This window comes from Schistocerca serialis, chromosome 3, assembly GCF_023864345.2.
Source record: "Schistocerca serialis cubense isolate TAMUIC-IGC-003099 chromosome 3, iqSchSeri2.2, whole genome shotgun sequence".
Lineage (NCBI taxonomy): Eukaryota > Metazoa > Arthropoda > Insecta > Orthoptera > Acrididae > Schistocerca > Schistocerca serialis.
In genome coordinates this window covers 108,024,219-108,048,768 of record NC_064640.1, presented here as the reverse complement: position 1 = coordinate 108,048,768, position 24,550 = coordinate 108,024,219, and the positions used below count along the sequence as shown (strand labels likewise).

Here is a 24,550-nt window from a genome sequence, read left to right as displayed (position 1 = left end):
ACTTGCTAGCTTTTGAATCAATCCTTTCTTGAGCTACAGTACAAGTCCACACACACAATACATGCACACACTCAAGCACATTCTCTCTCTCTCTCTCTCTCTCTCTCTCTCTCTCTCTCTCTCTCTCTCTCTCTCCTCTCTGACTCGCCTATGCCCCTACATAGTGCCAGCACTATGTTGGGGTGTGTCAATGTTTGCACACATGTATGTTTTGTGTGCGTGTTCATACTCTAGCTCGAGAAAGGATTGATTCTAAAAGCTAGCAAAGCTTCTTTATTTTTTGTTTGTGCCTGTTGATGACTTAATGCTTCTGCTATTTGGTGAGAAACCTCCTTTACTCCCAAATTATTTACTCTGTAGATGGGAGTTATCCTTGCAACACAGCCTTCATTTCCAAAATCCTCCTGGCCTCAAACTCTGCTGGACTACTTCCCATATCCTCTACCCAACATTCTTTCCTTACTCTGTCCTGAACCACCTAATGATCCACTCCTCCACATCATTGTCATAATGCACTATATTAACTCATCAGCTCCAGAGCCCATGTGCTGCATTTCTGTCCTGTGTGTCTGTTGTCTCCTTCCCGTGCTGCTATCCCACATGCCTGCTGCCTACTTTGGAGCCATCAGCCATTGTTCTACAATCCTCCCTACCACTCCTGCATTTTCGCTCTGTGTAACCCCCACACTCAACCCAACCCCTCATCCCTCATCTACCTGCCAAACTGCAGTCCCAGAATAATGTGTTTAGCTGTCACAATGTGTGACAGTGTGTGTGTGTGTGTGTGTGTGTGTGTGTGTGTGTGTGTGTGTGTGTGTGTGCAAGGGCGCGCACACGCACACACATGTGCAGAAGTGTGTGCATTCATGTATGTGTGTGTCCTCATCTGAAAGCTAGCAAAGTTTTCATTATTTTTGTCTGTCTGTTGATTGTTCAATGCTTCTATTATTCAGTGAGCTGTCTCCCCTGCTACTAAGTTATTTAGAAGATATGGTACTCCATATCTTCTCAACAAAAAAATTTAGATACATCCAGGTGACAATTTTGTTGTTATTATAAGCATTTCCATTGGTATGTGACTATTATGTACAGAAAGCTTTTGTCTGATAATTCATATTACCAAAGTACAAATTTTCTTACCTTACTTTTTTTATTTAGGGAGACACTGTGGTATAGCATTTATAGCATTTTCAGCATGAAAGAATAATTTTTCTAACTGACACATTTTAAGAAATTGTCATCTTTAACCTGTATGAAAACATTATAGTTTCCCTAAATATTTTATTTTTGCACAACGTGAATCACTGCTTACTTACAAATGAATGAAAAATTTCAAACCAAGTTCTGTTTTATGTTAGCTTCACAGATGCAGTAATGATTGTTAGTCCAACATCTGCTATGAGAACAATCAGCTAATACACTGACCATAAAGTAAATGTATATGTTGTTCTAAGGATACCAGCTATTTTTTTCTGATTACTGTTTTTATAATATACGTAATAAAGCCTAAGTCTCTCATATTTCATGGCTTATTCATGAGACAGAAGCTTTGAATAAAATTAGACTGTTTGTTAATTACTGTGCTAATTTCTCAGGTACAAATCAGTTGTACAGTTGAGCAGAATCTTGCTGATAAATATTTCCTACACTTTTCAGAAAAAGTTATCTTCATTGAGAAAGTAGTCACAAAGATGTTTATTGTATCTATGGAAAGTAGGGAAACCAAACTCAGTTAGGTGATATGGTGATACGTTCATGAAGAGAATAACAACTGAAGTATAAGTGAATCCATAGTTATCCTTATAAACTCACAGAAGGACAACCATGACAAACACATGAATAGGAAGCAAAGAACATGATAGCCTTATAACTTTATTTTGTCAGTATCTGTATTGTCTTCACAGATCATAATTTATTTAAGCATGTTCTGTTAGTAATTTTCCTTTTAAAAGGAAGATTAAACATGCTTTGATAATGAAATAAAAATATTTATCATATACTTTTATAGTTTCTCTTTTGTAGAACAAATAATAGGAAGACTACAACAATATAATAAATTGATCACTTGTCACAAAAGTTAACAAGTACTTCACATTAACTTACGGTTATTAAAAATGTGAACAGTGTAAATTATACTGAATATGTTGTGCAGCAAATGGAGCACCATTTATGATGGTGGCAAACTACACCCAAAAATATGATAAATTGATACAGACCCAGATTTAAGAAATCTAGAATCCATGGTCTTGTACATAAAAAAAAAATCATACATTTACTTATCCAATTCATAGTTTGGAGAATGAAAAAAAGACTAAAATTGAAAAAGTACTGAATAATGTCTCCAGAAGTGTTTAAATATTGATGATAACATAGTTGTGATTTAGTAATCCTCTTCTTCATAACAAGTCTCATGATGCTCGTGGTCACTGCAAAATATATTTAAAAACTTGTCATAACTGTAGATGTTTCATAAAATTCCTTATAACAGTAATGTGCTATTATCAAATACTTTAGAGACATTCTTCCATTTCAATTTTTTATTTTAGTTTATGTTTACAGTTTACAATCACACATGCACATGGAATTTAACTGCTACATGCTTTTCTTTGGCTCAAAACACAGAAAGGTGTTTTCATAAACATTTAGGGGTGGTGATATGTTTCCGAGTGATAGACAAGCTTCTGTAAGGTGATCTTGCAAAATAATAATAGTAAGGTTAAGTGAGAGACTGCTGGACAGAAAGGAGCAATCATAAAGCATACAGTTTCATTAGAGTAAAGAAAAAACATACTCACATTTTCAAATTACGTGCCAATGGAGCCATCATCATTATTGCATCATCATCACCATTACTGTGTAATCATTTTCATTTTCAGTTGTAGATCTACTGTGGCTCAATAAGTAAAACCAGTTCAGCAACCTGTTCCTCTTACCTGTGTGCATGTAATCCTTGTGTTGTTCTTTTCAATGAATATTGAAAAATTATACAAAGGCCTATTACCACTAATGTTATAAATTGTGATTACGTCAGAAGAGGCCAATCTATGGTCAAAAGCTAATAAAGATGAGTATGTATGTTTTTGAGAAGTGTAAAGCATTGTCAAGGAAAATTATAAATTAAGCAAACATATCAAATTTTTCTGATCTGAGTTCTGGTCCGAGCTGCTGATGATGGCAGTCACTGTGTGTGAGGTGTGCTTCTTGAATGAAAGTGTGTGTGCTTTCTTTTCTGAAGAAGACTTTGGTCAAAATCTAAATGTGCAACAACTTTTTTTGTTGTGCCTGTCTGCAACTCAGAGTGTCATATTTGCAGTGAGTAGGAGTTTATCCTTACCTTAATATTGTTTTCTGATCCTGACATAGTCATTGTTACCCTGACATTATGGAATGCCTATATCAAAGACTTTTTCATGACAAATGTAAAAGAAATGGAGCATAAAAAACTTGCTCCAGCACAGAAGTAGCCACATCAGTGTACGAAATATTGGTACTAATACATAAAAAACTTAAAATTAAAACTCTATGCTGCTTTAAGGAACATGCAGTGATGACTTGTACAATTGTTTATTATATATTTCAGCATTAGGTCAGACAAGTGGTATCATTAGCAGTTGTGATTTATTAACAAGCTATCATCTGATGATTTCGATGCCTTACACAGTAACTCATCAACTGTCACAGTTGAGAATGCCTTCTTAGTTGTAACAGGTGATTAGTTACTATATAACATAATCATCTAACAATGACTACATAATAAGTCAAAACTGGTAATAATATAATATGTATGACCTGAAGCTTAAATATATAGTTAAAAATTATGTGAATTAAACGTTAATAAGAGTCAACTTATTTATCTTTGGAAACATCCTACAAACTGTTGTTATGATAACACTGAAGTCATTCTGATTAGACAAATTAATAATATTATATGGGTAGTGCAGAGTTGACTCACCAAATATTCGTCAAAATTATGAGAAGTTTTTGTTATTATATACCTCTGACTTACAACCATTTTTATTTGTAAATTTAAAAAGGGAAGGATATATTTCATCATATGTGTTGTAGCATGTTCTCACAGACCTTGAGTTCAGTCAAGGGCTTTATAAAATCACTGTTTTCATTGTGTCTGACACTAATTATGATTCTGTTTCCTTGATAATTAAAGCAATTGAAACATGTTTCAAGGAGCTAAAATTCTGATCAGTTCCATGTTACAAATTAATGGTGAAAGAGACACTGATGAAACAAATACACCACTCTTTTAGCATGTATTCTATCTATAACTGGGAAAATTCCTTAAAAAATTCAGAAATAATAAGTGAAGTCAAATGCCTTATAACTGTGTTGTCTTTTAACATCTGTGTTCCTTCGTGACAATTGTTGTCTTCTCTAGCTTTTTAATCAGGTTATAATTACATCAATAAGCCATGCGTAAAGTGCTTGTAAGTTCTTTCCTACAACAAATAGTAAGGTAGCCTATCTAAAGCTATGCTGGTGACATCTATTACATTCATTCCTTCTTCTGAAATTTTTTGAATACTTTAGCATACTCATACACAATATTTCTGAAATTCCATAACACAGATAAATACTCCTCTCATCATCTCACTGACTATATCATTCACCTTATTTTACAACACTTTATTAGCTCTCAAACTAGTTCAGTAATGAGGATCCTCATCTGTATTCTGTCATTTTATCTCATGAAATGAGACAACATGAGAATTAAGATACTGGTATCTAGCTTTCAAAAGGAATTAAATGTAATTCTATCCTTAGGAGAGAAAGTTTGTGCACTTCAATGGAAAGCTGTCTGCTACAAAAGTGTTATTACCTTCTGATGTGGTAATGATGATAAATAATGATGATTACAATTCTGGAGGGGACGAAATGAGCATGCACCATTTACTACAATGTGCAAATTTTACATTTATACACCATCCAAGATCCAAGTAGACAGATAACATACCAGTCCACTGCATCCTATTTTTACAACCTTGTGTTACACTGTAATTAAATATTTGGATAGGTTTTGACAAATACTACATGCGATATTTTGTGTGTTTAATATTGGAAAATACAGTATGGGAAACACACAATTTTAGGAAAACAGATCTTTATTCCTGTTAATGTTGTAAATCCTGATCATAAATCAAACACACTAAAAGCAATCAATAATTGTTTTGGACTGAGGAGATTATCCTCAGTGACTGAAATGAAGGATAGAATTTGAAACATATCTGAAGTTGAAGGAGGTGTGCAGTGTTAACATATTACTCTTCTAGCTTTTTAGAAGAAAATTATTAATTTAAAAGCTAAAAATACTATTGACTATTTTTATTCTGTTTGCCATTCTGTATTTAATTTAAAATGATAAGTGCAGATCTTGTTTTCCCCAAATTGCACTGTTGTGTATAAACTTGCATAAGGGACTTTACATTCTTACAGTACATATCACAATTACCCATGCATTTCTGAAGTACAAAGTCTGGACATTTACATACATACAGAACTGGAACTGATACTATTCTTGCAACGTAACATAATTTAAAAATTGTTTTAACAGTTTTAAGGTAGAGTATAAAAAATTATTTCTAGCTAACAGTGAAGTAATTTGTAAGAATATGAAGAAAGAATCATGAAGAACAGCAAACGTTTCTCTAATTTACTGCCAGACAAGCACAAAAGTTTCTCTTTAATTGTTTATGGGTGCTCGAGTACTAATCCTGAACTCATAACTTGAGCTGTAAGCTGTATCAGCAGTTGGTTCACTACTGTCCTTTCTTATTTATTCAAAGCCATTTAATATAATATATCTCAACAGTATCCAAGAAAAATATCCTGACTTCAAAATTTTTATAATGTATTATTTATTTCATTCAGTGACAAAAAGAAGCATCAAGTTATCAGCACAAGTTGAAGTTATCACAAGCAACAGTTTAGATTCATGTAACATTAGACTTCTCAAATGGTGAATGTACATGTTAGGTACTCACTCCTCCTTGCATGGGAATTTATTGGCACTCTGGCCACAACCATTGCCACAACCAGGACAGTACCAGTAGCACAAAACACCCACTGACACACCAAATATCAAATTTGGTATGAGAAGTGACAATATTAGCTGACGTAAGTTATCTTCCCAACTGTACTGTGCAACAACCATCTCTGGATAGGTGCGGCTGTAGTAACAAGGAAATGGTTGTTTCCCAACTTCACCATACTGCTTGGCAAAGACCGTACAGTTAACCTGAAAAATTCAGAACAATATATATTTTTAGAGAAATCATTCCCTTCCTCTCTTGCAAAAATATAATTTTATCTTTAAATACATTAAACAATTTTGCAAAGAAATGCTTCATAAATTTAATTCAGTGAGTGCTTAATATGGAATGGCTACTAAGGAATTTCAGCATGTCAGCCCATTTTCCTTCAGTTTTTTAAATTAATTGTTTTTTACTTAATACAATTCTTCATGCTATGGACTAACACACTGTACTACTGTTTTCATGTGTTTTCTCTCTGTTAGGAATGTCCATTGTTTCATTCTTGTAATAGCTCTCTGTCCAGAGAAAATCACTTTACTGTGAACACTGCATTGTTCATGGGAACAAGACCCTCACTATAGTGGGGGTGTTTAAGAAGAACTTTTGAAGTCATTTTACCAGAAACGCTAGTTTACATTTGTGACTGATGCTGGAGCACTGCAGTTATGAAAAAACTAACTGTCGTGATGCTACCTTGAACGGATGCTTTTTAAGTACTCCTGAAACTTGAGGAAGGCTTTAATCAATCTACCACTTATCAGGAAGTGTTTATTTATACTTCAGCACTGTGTATTTTACCACACCTCTAACAGTTAAAAAGACAGATACCACTGGTGCACCCCTATTTTCAAACATTCCGCTCTTTTTTTTGCAATCTAGTTTGAATATCATCATAGTACATACATATTTTTTTATTGCCTGGAAACTATGCAAGAGAACATTATCCTTGACCAACAAAGTTATATGTACAATCTGCTTCTCTGTCAAAGAGTGAGGTACTTGTGAAGAACATGCTTACTGACTACATGATGATCTTGCATAATAGAGCAAACTGGTGTAGCAGACAGGTACAAGAATTACTCTGTCTGGTGATATGACTACCCACTACCTTTCACCATTAGTTTTCAGCTCACAGGAACATACTCTTCAATAATCAGTTAAGGGTAATGTGAGTAGAGGATATCCTTGGTACTCAACCATCTGAAGTTAGAAGAGCAATAAGAACAATGTTCTTCAAGTACTGAAGACCTTTATTTTCTTTCAAAACACTGATCCATTCTGAGACCTTCATGGACAGTGTATCACAAACCACTCAAAACTACTACTTCTTCGTTCTAATTGCCTACCAGTATTTATATGAGTACCGATTTAATTAATGAAAAGCTTCACCATGCAGTTTTTCATTATTTAAACCATGAACAACACAGTGGCAGGCTTTTCATATAACATCAATTATGCTGAACAAAATTAAGTTATGTGAATAACCTGAGCTAGAGACTATCCTTCCATGTACAGACAGATGTAAATAAACACAAACTCAATTGTGGATTATCAACCTGGGGACTCATGTGGCCTAATGACCAAAGATTTGCTAGGTCCTGTAAGTGTATGTTTTCAGTGCAGACAAAATATCATTTATCAATGTTATACAACATGTGAATGCTAGTCAGTAAATTAATTCTATTAATTCACAGTAATATGATAAGGTGTTGTAACAACGACTGGAACGGTTGTGGGGTAGTAGTGACGGAAATGCGGCGGGACCCGCGGAGCAGCCCGCGAACAACAACACAACAGGAGAGGATGGACACGACCAGCGGAGGACCTTATAACACAACAAGAACAGACAACAGAGTAATGAACCAAACAAGACAACCACGTCCACTGGAATAGAAACACGAAGTCAATATGCTGTCTGAGACGATATGTCCTGATACGCAACACGATGTTAGACTGCTGGCTTAGCACGAGACAGGCGCTTAAGTATGCCATTGGGGGCGCCGCTATTGGCCATTGGGACCCTCACACTAAAAGCGGGCCAGGAGGCACGCGCCGCCACAGCTTACAGCGTGATGGTGCAAAGACCTCTATGGGTCTTCGACGTCCATGACATCTGGTGCGGATTCGAATTCCGTGGCGCGTGGTACCAGATAAGGTATGAGTGATGTGCTCCAAGATGTAGATGGAGAAACACTGCATATGTGAAATAATCATTGGGATTCAAATGTTGATCAGAGAAACAGTTTAAATCCAAAACATGGTTCATTTTAGAGAACAATTCAGACTTTAAACTGAGCAAGATTCAGTAATAATTGTGTCAATAACATGTAAGGACATCCTCCAAATTATTGATAACTTAAGAGAGATACTTATTTTGTGAGATTACACTTACATCTATACTCCAAAAACTGCCATTATGGTGCAAAGTGGTGGGGAACCATGAGCTTAACAGCACAACAATAACAATAAAATATGTAGTTCACCTTACAGATTTTTTATTATGTGGAGCCTGTGATACTGCTGACAGGTTTGTAACTAATATGTGTGAAAGCTGTATGAGATGAACTGGGGAACACAAAATAAAACTATTATGGTGCAGAATGAAAAATTAAAAAAAAAAGTGATATACACTCCTGGAAATGGAAAAAAGAACACATTGACACCGGTGTGTCAGACCCACCATACTTGCTCCGGACACTGCGAGAGGGCTGTACAAGCAATGATTACACGCACGGCACAGCGGACACACCAGCAACCGCGGTGTTGGCCATCGAATGGTGCTAGCTGCGCAGCATTTGTGCACCGCCGCCGTCAGTGTCAGCCAGTTTGCCGTGGCATACGGAGCTCCATCGCAGTCTTTAACACTGGTAGCATGCCGCGACAGCGTGGACGTGAACCGTATGTGCAGTTGACGGACTTTGAGCGAGGGCGTATAGTGGGCATGCGGGAGGCCGGGTGGACGTACCGCCGAATTGCTTAACACATGGGGCGTGAGGTCTCCACAGTACATCGATGTTGTTGCCAGTGGTCGGCGGAAGGTGCACGTGCCCGTCGACCTGGGACCGGACCGCAGTGACGCACGGATGCACGCCAAGACCGTAGGATCCTACGCAGTGCCGTAGGGGACCGCACCGCCACTTTCCAGCAAATTAGGGACACTGTTGCTCCTGGGGTATCGGCGAGGACCATTCGCAACCGTCTCCATGAAGCTGGGCTACGGTCCCGCACACCGTTAGGCCCTCTTCCGCTCACATCCCAACATCGTGCAGCCCGCCTCCAGTGGTGTCGCGACAGGCGTGAATGGAGGGACGAATGGAGATGTGTCGTCTTCAGCGATGAGAGTCGCTTCTGCCTTGGTGCCAATGATGGTCGTATGCGTGTTTGGCGCCGTGCAGGTGAGCGCCACAATCAGGACTGCATACGACCGAGGCACACAGGGCCAACACCCGGCATCATGGTGTGGGGAGCGATCTCCTACACTGGCCGTACACCACTGGTGATCGTCGAGGGGACACTGAATAGTGCACGGTACATCCAAACCGTCATCGAACCCATCGTTCTACCATTCCTAGACCGGCAAGGGAACTTGCTGTTCCAACAGGACAATGCATGTCCGCATGTATCCCGTGCCACCCAACGTGCTCTAGAAGGTGTAAGTCAACTACCCTGGCCAGCAAGATCTCCGGATCTGTCCCCCATTGAGCATGTTTGGGACTGGATGAAGCGTCGTCTCACGCGGTCTGCACGTCCAGCACGAACGCTGGTCCAACTGAGGCGCCAGGTGGAAATGGCATGGCAAGCCGTTCCACAGGACTACATCCAGCATCTCTACGATCGTCTCCATGGGAGAATAGCAGCCTGCATCGCTGCGAAAGGTGGATATACACTGTACTAGTGCCGACATCGTGCATGCTCTGTTGCCTGTGTCTATGTGCCTGTGGTTCTGTCAGTGTGATCATGTGATGTATCTGACCCCAGGAATGTGTCAATAAAGTTTCCCCTTCCTGGGACAATGAATTCACGGTGTTCTTATTTCAATTTCCAGGAGTGTATATTACTCTCACAAGAAATTATAGACTCTTGTTAGAGAGTACTGTATACAGAAGGGTCCAGAAAAATGTAGACACTCTCTGATAGTCAATATTAATGGGACAAAATGACATACTGTGACACTTCATGCAGGGGGGGGAGGTTATTTTGTGTGTTCAAAGTGATCCCCATCAGCAGCCAAATATGAGGGATGGTTGAAAAGTTCATAACCTCAGATAGTTACCATAATGTCTTGCACAAACACCACCACTTACTTCTATGGGGACCCTTTGTGGGTATGCAAGTCAAATTTTGAGACTCCAGCTTCATTAGTTGTGCCACTAGGATGCATTGTATACCATAGTGTAAGCAAAATGGTGAATATCAAGAGAATCAAGAACCATACTACGATTGAATATCTTCATTTGAAGGGTATGACACCCAAGGAAATTGCAGAGGACATATGGAATATACTTCAGGACAGTGCTCCATCTTATGCAACAGGAAAAAACTGGATTACCAGCTTCAAACGTGGAAGAACTAATATGGAAGAAGCACCAAGGAGCAGAAAGCGTGTCACCATTGCCACTGATGAACAGTGACTGCAATTCACGATACAATTTTAAAGGGTCGTCGAACACCATTTCTGCAGGTTGAAACCACATTTGGAATCTTCCATGGGCGTGCTCATGACATTGTTGTGGAAATTTTGGGAATGTGGAGAGTTTCATTTTGGTGGGTCCTGAAGGACTTGAATGCAGATCAGAGACAGGAGCATGTGCAGTGTTGTGAAGAAACTGTCCATCAATATGAAGTAGATGCAAATAGCTTTCATGTAGGGTATGTGACAATGGATAAAATCTAAGTTCACCACTTTGATCCTGAGACAAAACAACAGTCACAACAATGGAAACATTCTTCATCCACTACCTCAAAAAAATTGTGTGTGCGAAAGTCAGCCAGTAAGGTGATGGCATCAGTCTTCTGGGATGCAGAAGGGGTAATTGTGGTGGATTACTTGCAAAAGGGCATAACTATCAATGCATCATACTATTACACCCTCCTCTGCCATTTGAGAGAAGAGATAAAGGCATTCGACTCGTTCCACATCATTACGAAATATCGTATTCATGATCCATGGAACTAGTATTAATCTAATCTAATCTAATCTAATCATGGAAAACTGGCACACAGATTTCTTTCACATCAGGACAATACACCGGTGCACAAAGCTCTCACAACACTGGAAACTCTGCATGAATGCAGGTATGAATTGTTATGTAATCCGCCATATTCTCCAGATGTGTCTCCATCATACTTTTTCCTATTGCCAAAGTTAAAAAAAGATCTCAAGGGATGATGATTTGACAATGATGATGCAGTGATTGATGCTGTGAACGCTTGGTTGGACTCAAGATCAATGACCCTTTATTTGAATGGTTTGCTTAAGTTATCTGAGCATACCCACAAGTGTATAAGTATACACCAGTATTATATTGAATAATAAATTGGCATTATGAAATTTCTGTCATTCTTTATTTTTTAGGCTAAAAACTTTTTGACCCACCCATAATGCTGATGCTGCTGAACTGTTGACCGAGCTATGGCTTTCAGTTTCTGGTGTCACAGCCATATAGGACACCTTGGAAGTTTCTCATAGCTCATTCGTTGTAGCTGGCTTCTTTTGATAACTTCATTTTTCAAGATTCCCCAAAGGTAGAAGTCAAGCAGTGTAAGAACTGGACAGCATGGTGGCTACTCAACAGCTCCTATTGACCCACCCATTGACTGGGTAGATTTTCATCCAAGTAGGCTCTCACATCTCTGTGATAGTGAGACAGAGCACCATCTTGTTGTAGGTAAAATCTTTCATTTCTAAATACCTCTCAGGTGCAGGTAAAATTGATGTTTGCGGCATATGAAGATGCACCTCACCAGTTTCAGTACCTTCAAAGAAAAATAGGCCAGTCAAACCATGCAATGAAAAACCCACCACACATTAGCACCCAGTGTATTAACAAGTTTGTCCTCATGAATGTAAGGATTTTCAGGAGGCCAGTACACACAGATGTGGTAGTTTGCAGTACTGCTATTTTGAATTGTGCCTTGTCAGACTAGCTAATCATCCTTGAAAACTATTCATCCTTGTGAAGCATGCCCTCAGACCACTTGCAGGACTCCATCTTTTGACCCTGGTTATTGTCATTCATAGTGTGCAGCGATCTCAGACTGTAAACTTTCCATTCTGCAGCCTTCAGGATGTGTTGTACACTTGATCAGCTTATGCCACTTTCACGTGCACCCTGCTTCACAGAATTTTGACATGACCTAGTAAAATGTTGCAACACAGCAGTGTTTGAAGCTGGGCTTGTTGATGTTTTTGGACACCCAGAACTTTCCTTATGACTATCCTGAATGGTACCATCAGATTCAAATTTATCCCAAACATGGTAAATTTTTGCATGTGTTAGTGGCCGGGTTCCATACACATACACCACTACTGTTGTACCTCCATCATGTTCTCCATACTTTCAGTACCATTTCAACATGGACTTGCATTACTCAACCAACAATCTTAATTCATTCATTGCTGCATTGCATCTGCCAGAAGATGCATGCCAAGATCTGCTGAGAAAACAATGGACTCTACTACCATGCAAATTTGCAACAGTATGTCATTTCTTTCCAAATATATTAACTATTACAGAGTGTCTACATTCTTCTGGACCCCTCTGTAGTTTTTCCTTTATTATCATAAAAGTGTGTAATGCAGCATGTAAGATTTATTATTCAACTGCATGAAATTTTACTATATAATTCGTGATACAATGAAATGATAAGGTAATAATAATGAATAAAACTGATATAATCATTTTATTGAACACAATTTGTTAACATCTCTGTTAACTACTGTCTATTTTTAAAACAATAAACAGCTGAAATTAGTGTCCATGGAAAAATAAATGTTTTAATTTCAAAACTAACATACTGTCACTATAAGCTTATATATTTGTTATGGAAATGTAAGCTAACAAAAGGAATGTACTGACCAAACAAATTTCAAATTTTAGATATGATGTATTTAATTCAGATACAATATTTCCCAAAATTGTCAACCTTAAAATGAAAATATTAAAAAGTATTACTGGTTAATTTGTTTGCACTCTCACTCCAGGCTAATGAAGGTACTTATAATAGAGGAAAACCAAAATATTGAGCCTTTCTTCTAAGGTAAAGGTTGATGTTTTGGTTTGACTGACTTCAGGTCTGAAAATGTACTTTTTCCAGTTTTGATTGTTGTAATAAGTAGTAGGTATATTCTTAATAATTCTTTGTATCAGGGAAATACTCATGTTTTATGGGTCCTGGTTTGTATGATATAAGATATGGAAGAAATTGGCTTTCCAAAAAATCCAAATCACTTCAGACAGCCAGGATTATGGTAACCATTCTTTCAAATAGTATTAGCAGTTTTGTGACTGAAGTGTCATGTGAATAAATGCTTCACAGAGCTTGCAATATCAGATTTCTATTTGATCTCAGGCTTTTGATGGATTCCTCTGTCATTACTATCAGGATATTTCAGTAAGCCATTAGGTACATCATTTAGTTGACTGAGTTATGTCATGGAGTCATCAGGATGCCATAGAACTTCCTTATACTGTACTACCAGAGATTATGTCGATGTCTGTTACTAAAGTACATTGTAAGCAAATCTGATTTTGTTGGATGGTGGATGACTCAGCTTATTTCTCAGTAGCCTTTCAGCATCAATCAACCATTTCCATGCATCACTTAAGGTGTAGCCACTGTCCTAGTTAAAATTGTGACACACTCTGATCTGAACAACTTGCTTGGTGATAGAATCCTAGCTGGCAGCAGCACAGGATAATATTTCTGTATCATCAAACATAATCACATGTTTGTTCATGAGGCTGTGTTTGACAATAGCATATTTTTGGAAATCACAATACAGTATTTAATGCAGTTTCAGTGCTCTGTGCAGCATTCTGAACTCATTGTAATTGCCTGACTAATGTAACTGTTACTTCATTCACAAAGTATCTTATAAATTCCAGGAACACTGGGATCATGGCTGTCTTTTACTGGTTGCAGCATATCTTTAATTTTATTGGGTGGTAAGAATATGTACTGAATATCATGTCTGCCCAAGCCTCCATGTATTTTATTTTTTGGAACTCCAAAGGAAAAAAGGAATGCTGTAGGCTGATCATCTTCTGAAGACTGAGTACTGTGGTGTTTACCTATTAGAGATGGCTCATTTAATATATCAATCATTACAGCTGTTCTTTCAGAATATGTTTGTTAGATATTTGCTCTTGGACTCCCAGGTGTTCCTTACCACAAACAGTTTTAGCTCTGTCTATCAACATCTTTAAAATTGCTGTCTTATGGGCTGAATAATGAAAGTTTTGTGTGCTTAGATATAAGTCAGTATGTGTTGGCTTCAAGAACAAACATACAATTGTGGAATGGAAATCTTATCCCACACATCTACGTACTGTGATTCCATGATCAAAGAAGCCATTGACATCAGAATGTGCAGCAATAATATCAACTTGGGCAGTGGCTGTACCCTTAGTATTGCATGGAAATGAACACTAGATGCTGCAAGACAACTAGGAGATAATCTGAGTAATTCACAATTTAATGAAATCGGCATCACTACCAATGGTCTTCAAACATTTGCATCAATATAATTTCTGTTAACAGTAGGAAGGCATTTGGGCTCAAATTTAACATTTGACCTTTGAGTTGCCTGCAAGTGAGGAGCAAACATATATCATAAATCCATTTTGACCTTGACCTCGTGATGTCATCAGGGCCTTTGAACAATGACATTATCAAACACCTCCCCCTTGCTATTCCCTTTCACCCCCTTTGCAGCCAGTCAAAGCCTAGTATTTTAGTGAGCATTAAAATGAAGCAGCTACAGTGCAACTGTTTCAATGTTGTGGCTGGCAGCAATTAAAAAACATGATGTCATAGTCAAATGTCATAGTCTTGAAGAGTACTGACTTGTGCTGATATGTGTGAAGCAGATCTAGGGAGCAAAATGACACTGTTACAGGGACAGACAGTAGCACCTGCTGTTTATACTGAATCTAGTGGTTTTATTGAGTATAACAAACGTTGTTTTAAAAATTGTATTTTGTAAAAAAATGAGTTTTTATTATAAGTGTTAATACAAAAATCTAAACTTGTGATTTTAGTGGTGGGAGGGGGTCATATGGGTGAAGAGGTGTGTTCTGGCATCTAAAATTTTAGAAAATAAGCACTACCTATATGTAGCGTATGGGTCAGTTCAAGTGACGAGACCCAATAAAAATTAAGTTGATTGCTTGCACATTTTTAAATATTTTGTTTTTTTATGTGTGATGACTCTATAATAGAGAAATCCAAAACAGTTTTTAAAGAGAACATTACCTTTGTCCGATACTGAATGGTGGCCATTTTTATTTGTTAGCACACGACAGATTTTCAACTTGGAGTCGTTATCGTTAATCTGAATATCTCTGCACTTGGTTAAGTTACAACATTGCAACTGACATTTTGTTTCAGAAAACTCTCCTCTACAACACTGTTTATAACCAAAATACCCTAAATTCAAAAATAACCAGTCGAAATGACCTCCAAAATTTGGTATTGAAAATTTAGGAAATCCACTTTTTAGACCCAAAAGTAATAACCAAGGAACGATGTATCACTGTGTATATTTTTTCTGCAGCTACATATCATAAAATACTAGGCTCATATAGTGCAAGAACACTGACAAATGTTTCCTTAACTTTTTATAAAGTTTTGAAATTTGAAAATCTTTATTTTTTGTTAAGTTCAGGTCTAGTTATCTCTGGTGGGACTGAAAATAAAAATTTGATTTTTGCGTATTTTGTAAACCTATATGATATCTAGCTGGAGAAAAAAAAACACACAGTGATAAATCACTCCTTGGTTGTTATTTTTGGGTCTAAAAAGTGGATTTCCTAAGTTTTCAATACCAAACATTGGATGTCATTTCGATTGGTCATTTTGGAATTTAGGGTATCTTGGATAATAAACAATGTTGTAGAGGTGACTTTTCTAAAAACAATAATGTCAATTGCAATGTTGTAGCTTAATTCAGAGAATAGATATTCAAATTAACTATGATGTCTCCAAATTCAAAAACTGTGGTGCACTTACAGATAAAAATGGCAGCTATTTAGTAACGGTGTAAGGTAATTTTTTTAACTGTTTTGGACTTTTCAATTATAGTGTAATCACATGGAAAAAAATCAAAATATTTAAAAATGTTCAAGCAACTTTCGTTGGACCACTTCATGACTTCATGGTGTCTGCACGATATAATGTGGCCAACAAAATGAAGTACCTAACGGCTTACTCAATTCTCCTGATTATGGCATTGGAGAAGATATTCGAAAGCTTAAGAGGAGGAGGAGGAGGAGGGGGAGGAGGAGGAGATTAGTGTTTAACGTCCCATCGACAACGAGGTCATTAGAGACGGAGCACAAGGTCGGGTTAGGGAAGGATGGTGAAGGAAATCGGCCGTGCCCATTCAAAGGAACCATCCTGGCATTTGCCTGAAGTGATATAGGGAAATCACGGAAAACCTAAATCAGGATGGCCGGACGCCGGATTGAACCGTCGTCCTTCCGAATGCGAGTCCAGTGTGCTAACCACTGCGCCACCTCGCTCAGTCGAAAGCTTGACTGAATACTAATCTAACGTGGCAAGAACTCTGCAAAGCATTCATTCAGGATTGTCATCATGAAAAACTATGTTGTCATATTGAAGTCACATGGGTCAAACATGTTGCCACTGTAAATTGGCACTAGGGAGTCCATCGTTTGAGAGGTAAATCTTCACTGAATTCATAAGAGCCATCCACTGACAAATTCAGACAAATATGCCAATAAAAACAATTATGCCTGTTTCTTTTACGAATATATCGGAGGCTGAAACATGGAGCAAAGACAAATACTATATTATTTTAAATTTTTGTAGTGTTGTCTGCTTTGTGTTGCAGGACCCTATGCTGCAGCCTCGATGACCAGATGGGGCAGTCTGCATGTATCACTACCGCTCACGTATCACTATGCAATATATAGCAGACAATTCGTGGTAGTTTCCATTGTAATATACAGGGTGGTCCATTGATAGTGACCGGGCCAAATATCTCACGAAATAAGCATCAAACGAAAACACTACAAAGAACGAAACTCATATAACATGAAGAGGGAAACCAGATGGCGCTATGGTTGGCCCGCTAGATGGCGCTGTCATAGGTCAAACAGATATCAACTGCGTTTTTTAAATAGGAATCCCCATTTTTTATTACATATTCGAGTAGTACGTAAAGAAATATGAATGTTTCAGTTGGACTACTTTTATCGCTCTGTGACAGATGGCGCTGTAATAGTCACAAACGTAAAGTACGTGGTATCACGTAACATTCCGCCAGTGCGGACGGTATTTGCTTCGTGATACATTACCCGTGTTAAAATGGACCGTTTACCAATTGCGGAAAAGGTCGATATCGTGTTGATGTATGGCAATAGTGATCAAAATGCCCAACGGGCGTGTGCTATGTATGCTGCTCGGTATCCTGGACGACATCATCCAAGTGTCCGGACCGTTCGCCGGATAGTTACGTTATTTAAGGAAACAGGAAGTGTTCAGCCACTTGTGAAACGTCAACCACGACCTGCAAGAAATGATGATGCCCAAGTAGTTGTTTTAGCTGCTGTCGCGTCTAATCCGCATATCAGTTGCAGACCAGTTGCGCGAGAATCAGGAATCTCAAAAACATCTGTGTTGAGAATGCTGCATCAACATCGATTGCACCCGTACCATATTTGTATGCACCAGGAACTGCATGGCGACGACTTTGGACGTGGTGTACAGTTCTGCCACTGGGCACAAGAGAAATTACGGGACGATGACAGATTTTTTGCACGCGTTCTATTTAGCGACGAAGCGTCATTCACCTACAGCGGTAACGTAAACCGGCATAATATGCACTATTGGGCAACGGAAAATCCACGACGGCTACAAGTGGAACATCAGCGACCTTGGCGGGTTAATGTATGGTGCGGTATTATGGGAGGAAGGATAATTGGCCCCCATTTTATCGATGGCAATCTAAATGGTGCAATGTATGCTGATTTCCTACGTAATGTTCTACCGATGTTGCTACAAGATGTTTCACTGCATGACAGAATGGCGATGTATTTCCAATATGATGGATGTCCGGCATATAGCTTGCGTGCTGTTGAAGCGGTATTGAATAGCATATTTCATGACACGTGGATTGGTCGTCGAAGCACCATACCATGGCTCGCACGTTCACCGGATCTGTTGTCCCCGGATTTCTTTCTGTGGGGAAAGTTGAAGGATATTTGCTATAGTGATCCACCGACAACATCTGACAATATGTGTCAGCGCATTGTTAATGCATGTGCGAACATTTGGAAGGCGAACTTCTCCCTGTTGAGAGGAATGTCGTTACACGTATTGCCAAATGCATTGAGGTTGACGGACATCATTTTGAGCATTTATTGCATTAATGTGTTATTTACAGGTAATCACGCTGTAACAGCATGCGTTCTCAGAAATGGTAAGTTCACAAAGGTACATGCATCACATTGGAACAACCGAAATAAAATGTTCAAACGTACCTACGATCTGTATTTTAATTTAAAAAACGTACCTGTTACCAACTGTTCGTCTAAAATTGTGAGCCATATGTTTGTGACTATTACAGCGCCATCTATCACAAAACGAAAAAAGTGGTCCAACTGAAACATTCATATTTCTTTACGTACTACTCGAATATGTAATAAAAAATGGGGATTCCTATCTAAAAAACGCAGTTGATATCCGTTTGACCTATGGCAGCCCCATCTAGCGGGCCAACCATAGCGCAATCTGGTTTCCCGCTTCAAGCTAGACAAGTTTCGTTCTTTGTAGTTTTTTCGTTTAACGCTTATTTCGTGAGATATTTGGCCAGGTCACGCTCAATGGACCACCCTGTGTACCGCCAGCCCTATTAAGGTTCAAAATGGTTCAAATGGCTCTGAGCGCTATGGGACTTAACATCTCAGGTCATCAGTCCCCTAGAACTTAGAACTACTTAAACCTAACTAACCTAAGGACATCACACACATCCATGCCCGAGGCAGGATTCGAACCTGCGACCGTAGCGGTCTCGCGGTTCCAGACTGAAGCGCCTAGAACCGCTCGGCCACCAGCGACCGGCCTCTATTAAGGTTCCTTACTGTTACAGAGCTATATTTCTGAACCTCTGTGTGCAGTTCTGTCCACTGATGATGACAGTTATTCGTGTCTTAGAATGTTCTGATAATTTCCAAGAGGACGTTTCTCTCTAACATCGCCATAAATGGGCAAAATAATACTAAAGCACTTGCTCAGGAGTCCACATTCTTACATTCCTTTGCGCTGTTTCCAAATTTTACAAAAATATTAGAGAGAAGGACCATGACAACCCACTCTTTCTGACCATGATAGCATATTTCTAAAACTGGACTCAAGCAAAGTTCTTGAGCAAATAAAAGAACCCAGGGTAGTGAGAGAGCTAACTGATACAAACATAATAAATATGACACATATAATTACAGACATAGATTAGAATTCCACTGTGATGTAAACTGACCCACTTACTGGCGCGTATAAAGTGGTGGCTAACACAAAGATATGCACCTAGTGTCTAAGGCGCTGCAGTCATGAACTGTACAGCTGATCCCGGCGGAGGTTCGAGTCCTCCCTCGGGCATGGGTATGTGTGTTTGTCCTTAGGATAATTTAGGTTAAGTAGTGTGTAAGCGTAGGGACTGATGACCTAAGCAGTTAAGTTCCATAAGATTTCACACACATTTGAACATTTTTTGCACCTAGTGGCTGAACAACTCCAGGAAATTAAGCCACATGATCATTCTTTTCTATTGGTTTTGGAACATTTCTTTCAGTATTACGCGGAATAAAATCTTCTGTCGAAACGTTGTATTGGCTAATCCTGTATTCATGGTGCTCATGCGTAGGACCTTCTCCAAATTTACTTTGAAGTCACTCACTGTTTAAGGTAAAATTAACAATTTATACTGAATTTTAGATGCATTATGTCCTGTGGTGTTGAGAAATCGAATCACTGACCGTCATACCAATACGGCTGAATTACTCATTTTCACAGCCCATTAAACATGCTGTCGCGCAAAGAGAGAAAACAACAGTATGAGGAGGATTACCTCCTTGATTGTGGACTTTGGATTCTGCTGTGCAAGGGCAAGGTCATCAGACAAAAAGGGGAATGAAGAGCTTAACGTTAAGCAGTGGAGGTTATTAACTTAGTTTTTCCTATGGGTCATTTTAATAACACGTTAGTATGAAATGGCAAAAACAACACATTTTCCCTGGTGAAATCTGGTTTCACACACAACTTTTACTGGAGTAGTTTTAATTTTGTATTACACGACATTTCATGTGTGCATCATCTGACTAATGCACACACACATACACACCTACCAACCCACACACACACACACACACACACACACACACACACACACACACACGTATATATAGAACTGATTTCAGTTTGTTATTGAATTTGTTCTTTTTTTCTGTCGTCGCCTTTAATTAGCTATGGACATGAGTGAATGATTTTTTCTGCTGTATAAATGGTTGAAATGGCTCTGAGCACTATGGGACTTAACATCTGAGGTCATCAGTCCCCTAGAACTTAGAACTACTTATACTTAACTAACCTAAGGAAATCACACACATCCATGCCCGAGGCAGGATTCGAACCTGCGACCGTAGCGGTCTCGCGGTTCCAGACTTAAGCGCCTATAACCGCTCGGCCACAGCGGCCGGCTCTGCTGTATAACTTTCTCTTTTGTGTGCCCGAAAGGGTGAAGATGGGGATGATGGAGATAATTCTTATTGCTAATGTGTATTTGTAAATGAGATTGCTGTATTATAATTCTTTATGGCTCAACATAGAACTACATAAGGAAGTAAAGGTGTTGTGAAGGTGTTTTTAATATAGCGGTTGTTGTTATTGTGGTCTTCAGTCCTGAGACTGGTTTGATGCAGCTCTTCATGCTACTCTATCCTGTGCAAGCTTCTTCATCTCCCAGTACCTACTGCAACCTACATCCTTCTGAGTCTGCTTGTTGTATTCATCTCTTGGTCTCCCTCTACGATTTTTACCCTCCATGCTGCCCTCCAATACTAAATTGGTGACCCCTTGATGCCTCAGAACATGTCCGACCAACCGATCCCTTCTTCTAGTCAAGTTGCGCCACAAACTTCTCTTCTCCCCAATCCTATTCAATACTTCCTCATTAGTTATGTGATCTACCCATCTAATCTTCAGCATTCTTCTGTAGCACCACATTTCGAAAGCTTCTATTCTCTTCTTGTTCAAACTGTTTATCGTCCATGTTTCACTTCCATACATGGCTAAACTGCATACAAATACTTTCAGAAACGACTTCCTGACACTTAATTCTATACTCGATGTTAACAAATTTCTCTTCATCAGAAACGCTTTCCTTGCCATTGCCAGTCTACATTTTATATCCTCTCTACTTCGACCATCATCAGTTATTTTGCTCCCCAAATAGCAAAACTCCTTTACTACTTTAAGTGTCTCATTTCCTTATCTAATTCCCTCAGCATATAGCGGTACCTGATTAATTAAACAGTTATCTGCAACAAGAGTGATCACTAAAATTTTTGTGGGATGAATAATTTACGTCTGTGTGTATAATTTCCCTAAAAATATCATTCTGTACGACGACAATTAATGAAAATATGCAAATTAAACTAACATTTTGTTATTCTTATCACCAGATCCAGCAGCCACTCGCAGCTAAAGTTAGGCATGAAAAATATAACTGAAATACCGTACGTAGGTTCAATGCAAGCTTAGTCAATATGAACACCCGAAACTGAGAACTCTGTTTCATACATTGCATTTCCCCCATTTGTCGTTTTCTTATAACTCAAGTTATATCCCGCCATGTACATAACTGTATGAAATGTAATTTGTTGAGGTAAGTAGCAGAACATTTATGAAATCGATCACTTTTTTAACGAACATTCCTTTAATTTTTCAATCTGTTGGTGTCTGATACATAGAATAAGTTCCGGTTTCACAATTATGGGCAACGAAATCAGTAGTAGCGTTGTTGAACATCCCAGCATCACCGCAAAATGGTCTGTGGAAACCAATGAACCTCTCTCGAAAGAAGTACAGCGTCGTAAGTAATACGCCAACTCACTGGGTCGTCATACTATTTAGCTAAATGATCCTTAAGTGTGGTTTACGGTAGGCCAGTAATTTCTCCAAGTGGCGAGTAATTTAGTAGTTACAGTAAACGAGGAAACTGCTAGTGGTCGAGTGTGCAGTCACACATGGTTTAGTTTAATTGGTGGATGGTCAAGTGATTGTTGTGGAGTGTGCTCGGCAAGGTGGTTCCACAGTCCAACGTAAAAACCGTGACACTGCTGTAAAAGTTGTTACCTTTTAACAGCTGGATCGACACTAGCGCTCCAGGCAGCGAGAAAGGAGAACGGCACTTGCGTCGTAAGCAGAATGTTTGTTTTGCATCCATTTCATAGGTGATTTACGAAATATTTGAGCTGTTTTTGTGTACTATCAGAAGATATAGATGTTTCTAAAAATAATTCTAAAATAAGCTCAAGTAGGGATAAAAATCATGAATCCAGTGGCAAGCTACAACATATTTTTGAAGTAACACTTGTGATTGAATAGAAATGTAGCTTATCATGTTGATATCAAAAGAATATAAACACAGATTCACATGTAAGAACCCAGACATATACCTCTACGTGCAAAAGGGATCGACACCCCATTTGTCATTTCGAAGGCCTACTGTGTTTTAGTCATTGTCGCCTATTGCAACAACTACGACCTTCACATTTATATTACTCTAAGTGGGACAAGCAACTGGGAGAAATACACACATCAAAAAAAGTTTTGCATCACCTCGGTTCCGAAAGTTCCGGAACCTGTACAGAAAATTGGAATAGCGATCAACATAAACATCATTTCCGCCCTTTTTATTGCTCATGAAAACCACACATTGCATGTGACCATCAGAGGTGGTGGTTAAGATTGCTGTAACACAGGTACCTCTAATACCCAGTAGCACGTCCTCTTGCATTGATACATGCCTATATTTGTCGTGGCATACAATCCACAAGTTCATCAAGGCACTGTTGGTCCAGATTGTCCCACTCCTCAACGGCGATTCGGCGTAGATCCCTCGGAGTGGTTGGTGCGTCACGTCGTCCATAAACAGCCCTTTTCAACCTATACCAGGCATCCTCGATAGGGTTCATGTCTGGAGAAGATGCTGGCCACTCTGGTCGAGCGATGTCGTTATGCTGAAGGAAGTCATTCACAAGATGTGCACGATGGGGGCGCGAATTGTCGTCCATGAAGATTGATGCCTCGCCAATATACTGCCGATATGGCTGCACTGTCAGTCGGAGGATGGCATTCACATATCGTACAGCCATTACGACGCCTTCCATGATCACCAGTGGCGTATGTCGGCCCTACATAATGCCATCCCAAAACAGCAGGGTACCTCCACCTTGCTGCACTCACTGGACATTGTGTCTAAGGCGTTCAGCCTGACCAGGTTGTCTCCAAACACGTCTCCGACGAATGTCTGGTTGAAGGCATATGCGACACTCTATCGCATTCGTCATGATTTTGTTATTGTCTGCGTTCATGGACTGGTTTTGTTCGAAGTGAAGGTAAACAGGGTCTTTTTGCACAAGATCTTCTCGTTTGCTATTCACTCGCCATTTTCTGCTCCTAAAACGCAACATTGATCACAAATACGCTTGTAATTTGGAAGCGAATCCTGACGTTACAGTTTAGTAACATTATAGTATATACTTCTCAGGGTCCTTTGGAAACCTAGAAAACGACAGATATGATATCTTCTTCTTGTTGTTGCTGCAATTTATTGCACTACAGATGCTCAAGTTTGTAAAAAGCATCATACAAACCAAAATAAACGACTGCTATTCGCTTTGGCTTTCACGATCGCTCCGAACTCAACAATTTTACTTCCTGACCGCTTGGCGCGCTGCTGGCGCAGTAGGCAACAAAATGGAGGCGAAGTGTTGCGACTGTTATGTTAGATTGTGGTGCTTCAGAAAGAGGAAGTATCAAGCAATGTGCACTGCATCTCGCAGCAAAGCTGATCCTGGAAGGGGGAGATGAAAAGATTAAAAATGTTGAGAGGAGAAAATGGATACGATAATGTATTCGCCGAAGGGATTTGCTTGGAGCACGCAATGTGCTTCTGCGAATACTCGCAGCTAAAGACTCAAAGGAATACTTTCTCACATGGACAATGTGAGAATGTCGGAAAATTACTCCAGTTTCTA

At 39.0% G+C, this 24,550-nt stretch overlaps 1 protein-coding gene across 1 annotated transcript in view; it reads right to left on the bottom strand.

Moving 5' to 3' along the window:
* Positions 1–2,380: 2,380 nt before the first annotated feature.
* Positions 2,381–24,550, bottom strand: part of LOC126470708 (protein tipE) — an 82,891-nt gene continuing 60,721 nt past the window's right edge. Inside the window, exons 2-3 of the mRNA XM_050098710.1 lie at positions 5,997–6,250; positions 2,381–2,426 (exon numbers count right to left, since the gene is read on the bottom strand). Of these exons, the coding sequence (XP_049954667.1) occupies positions 2,381–2,426; positions 5,997–6,250 (300 nt within the window). The remainder of the gene's footprint in view (positions 2,427–5,996; positions 6,251–24,550) is intronic.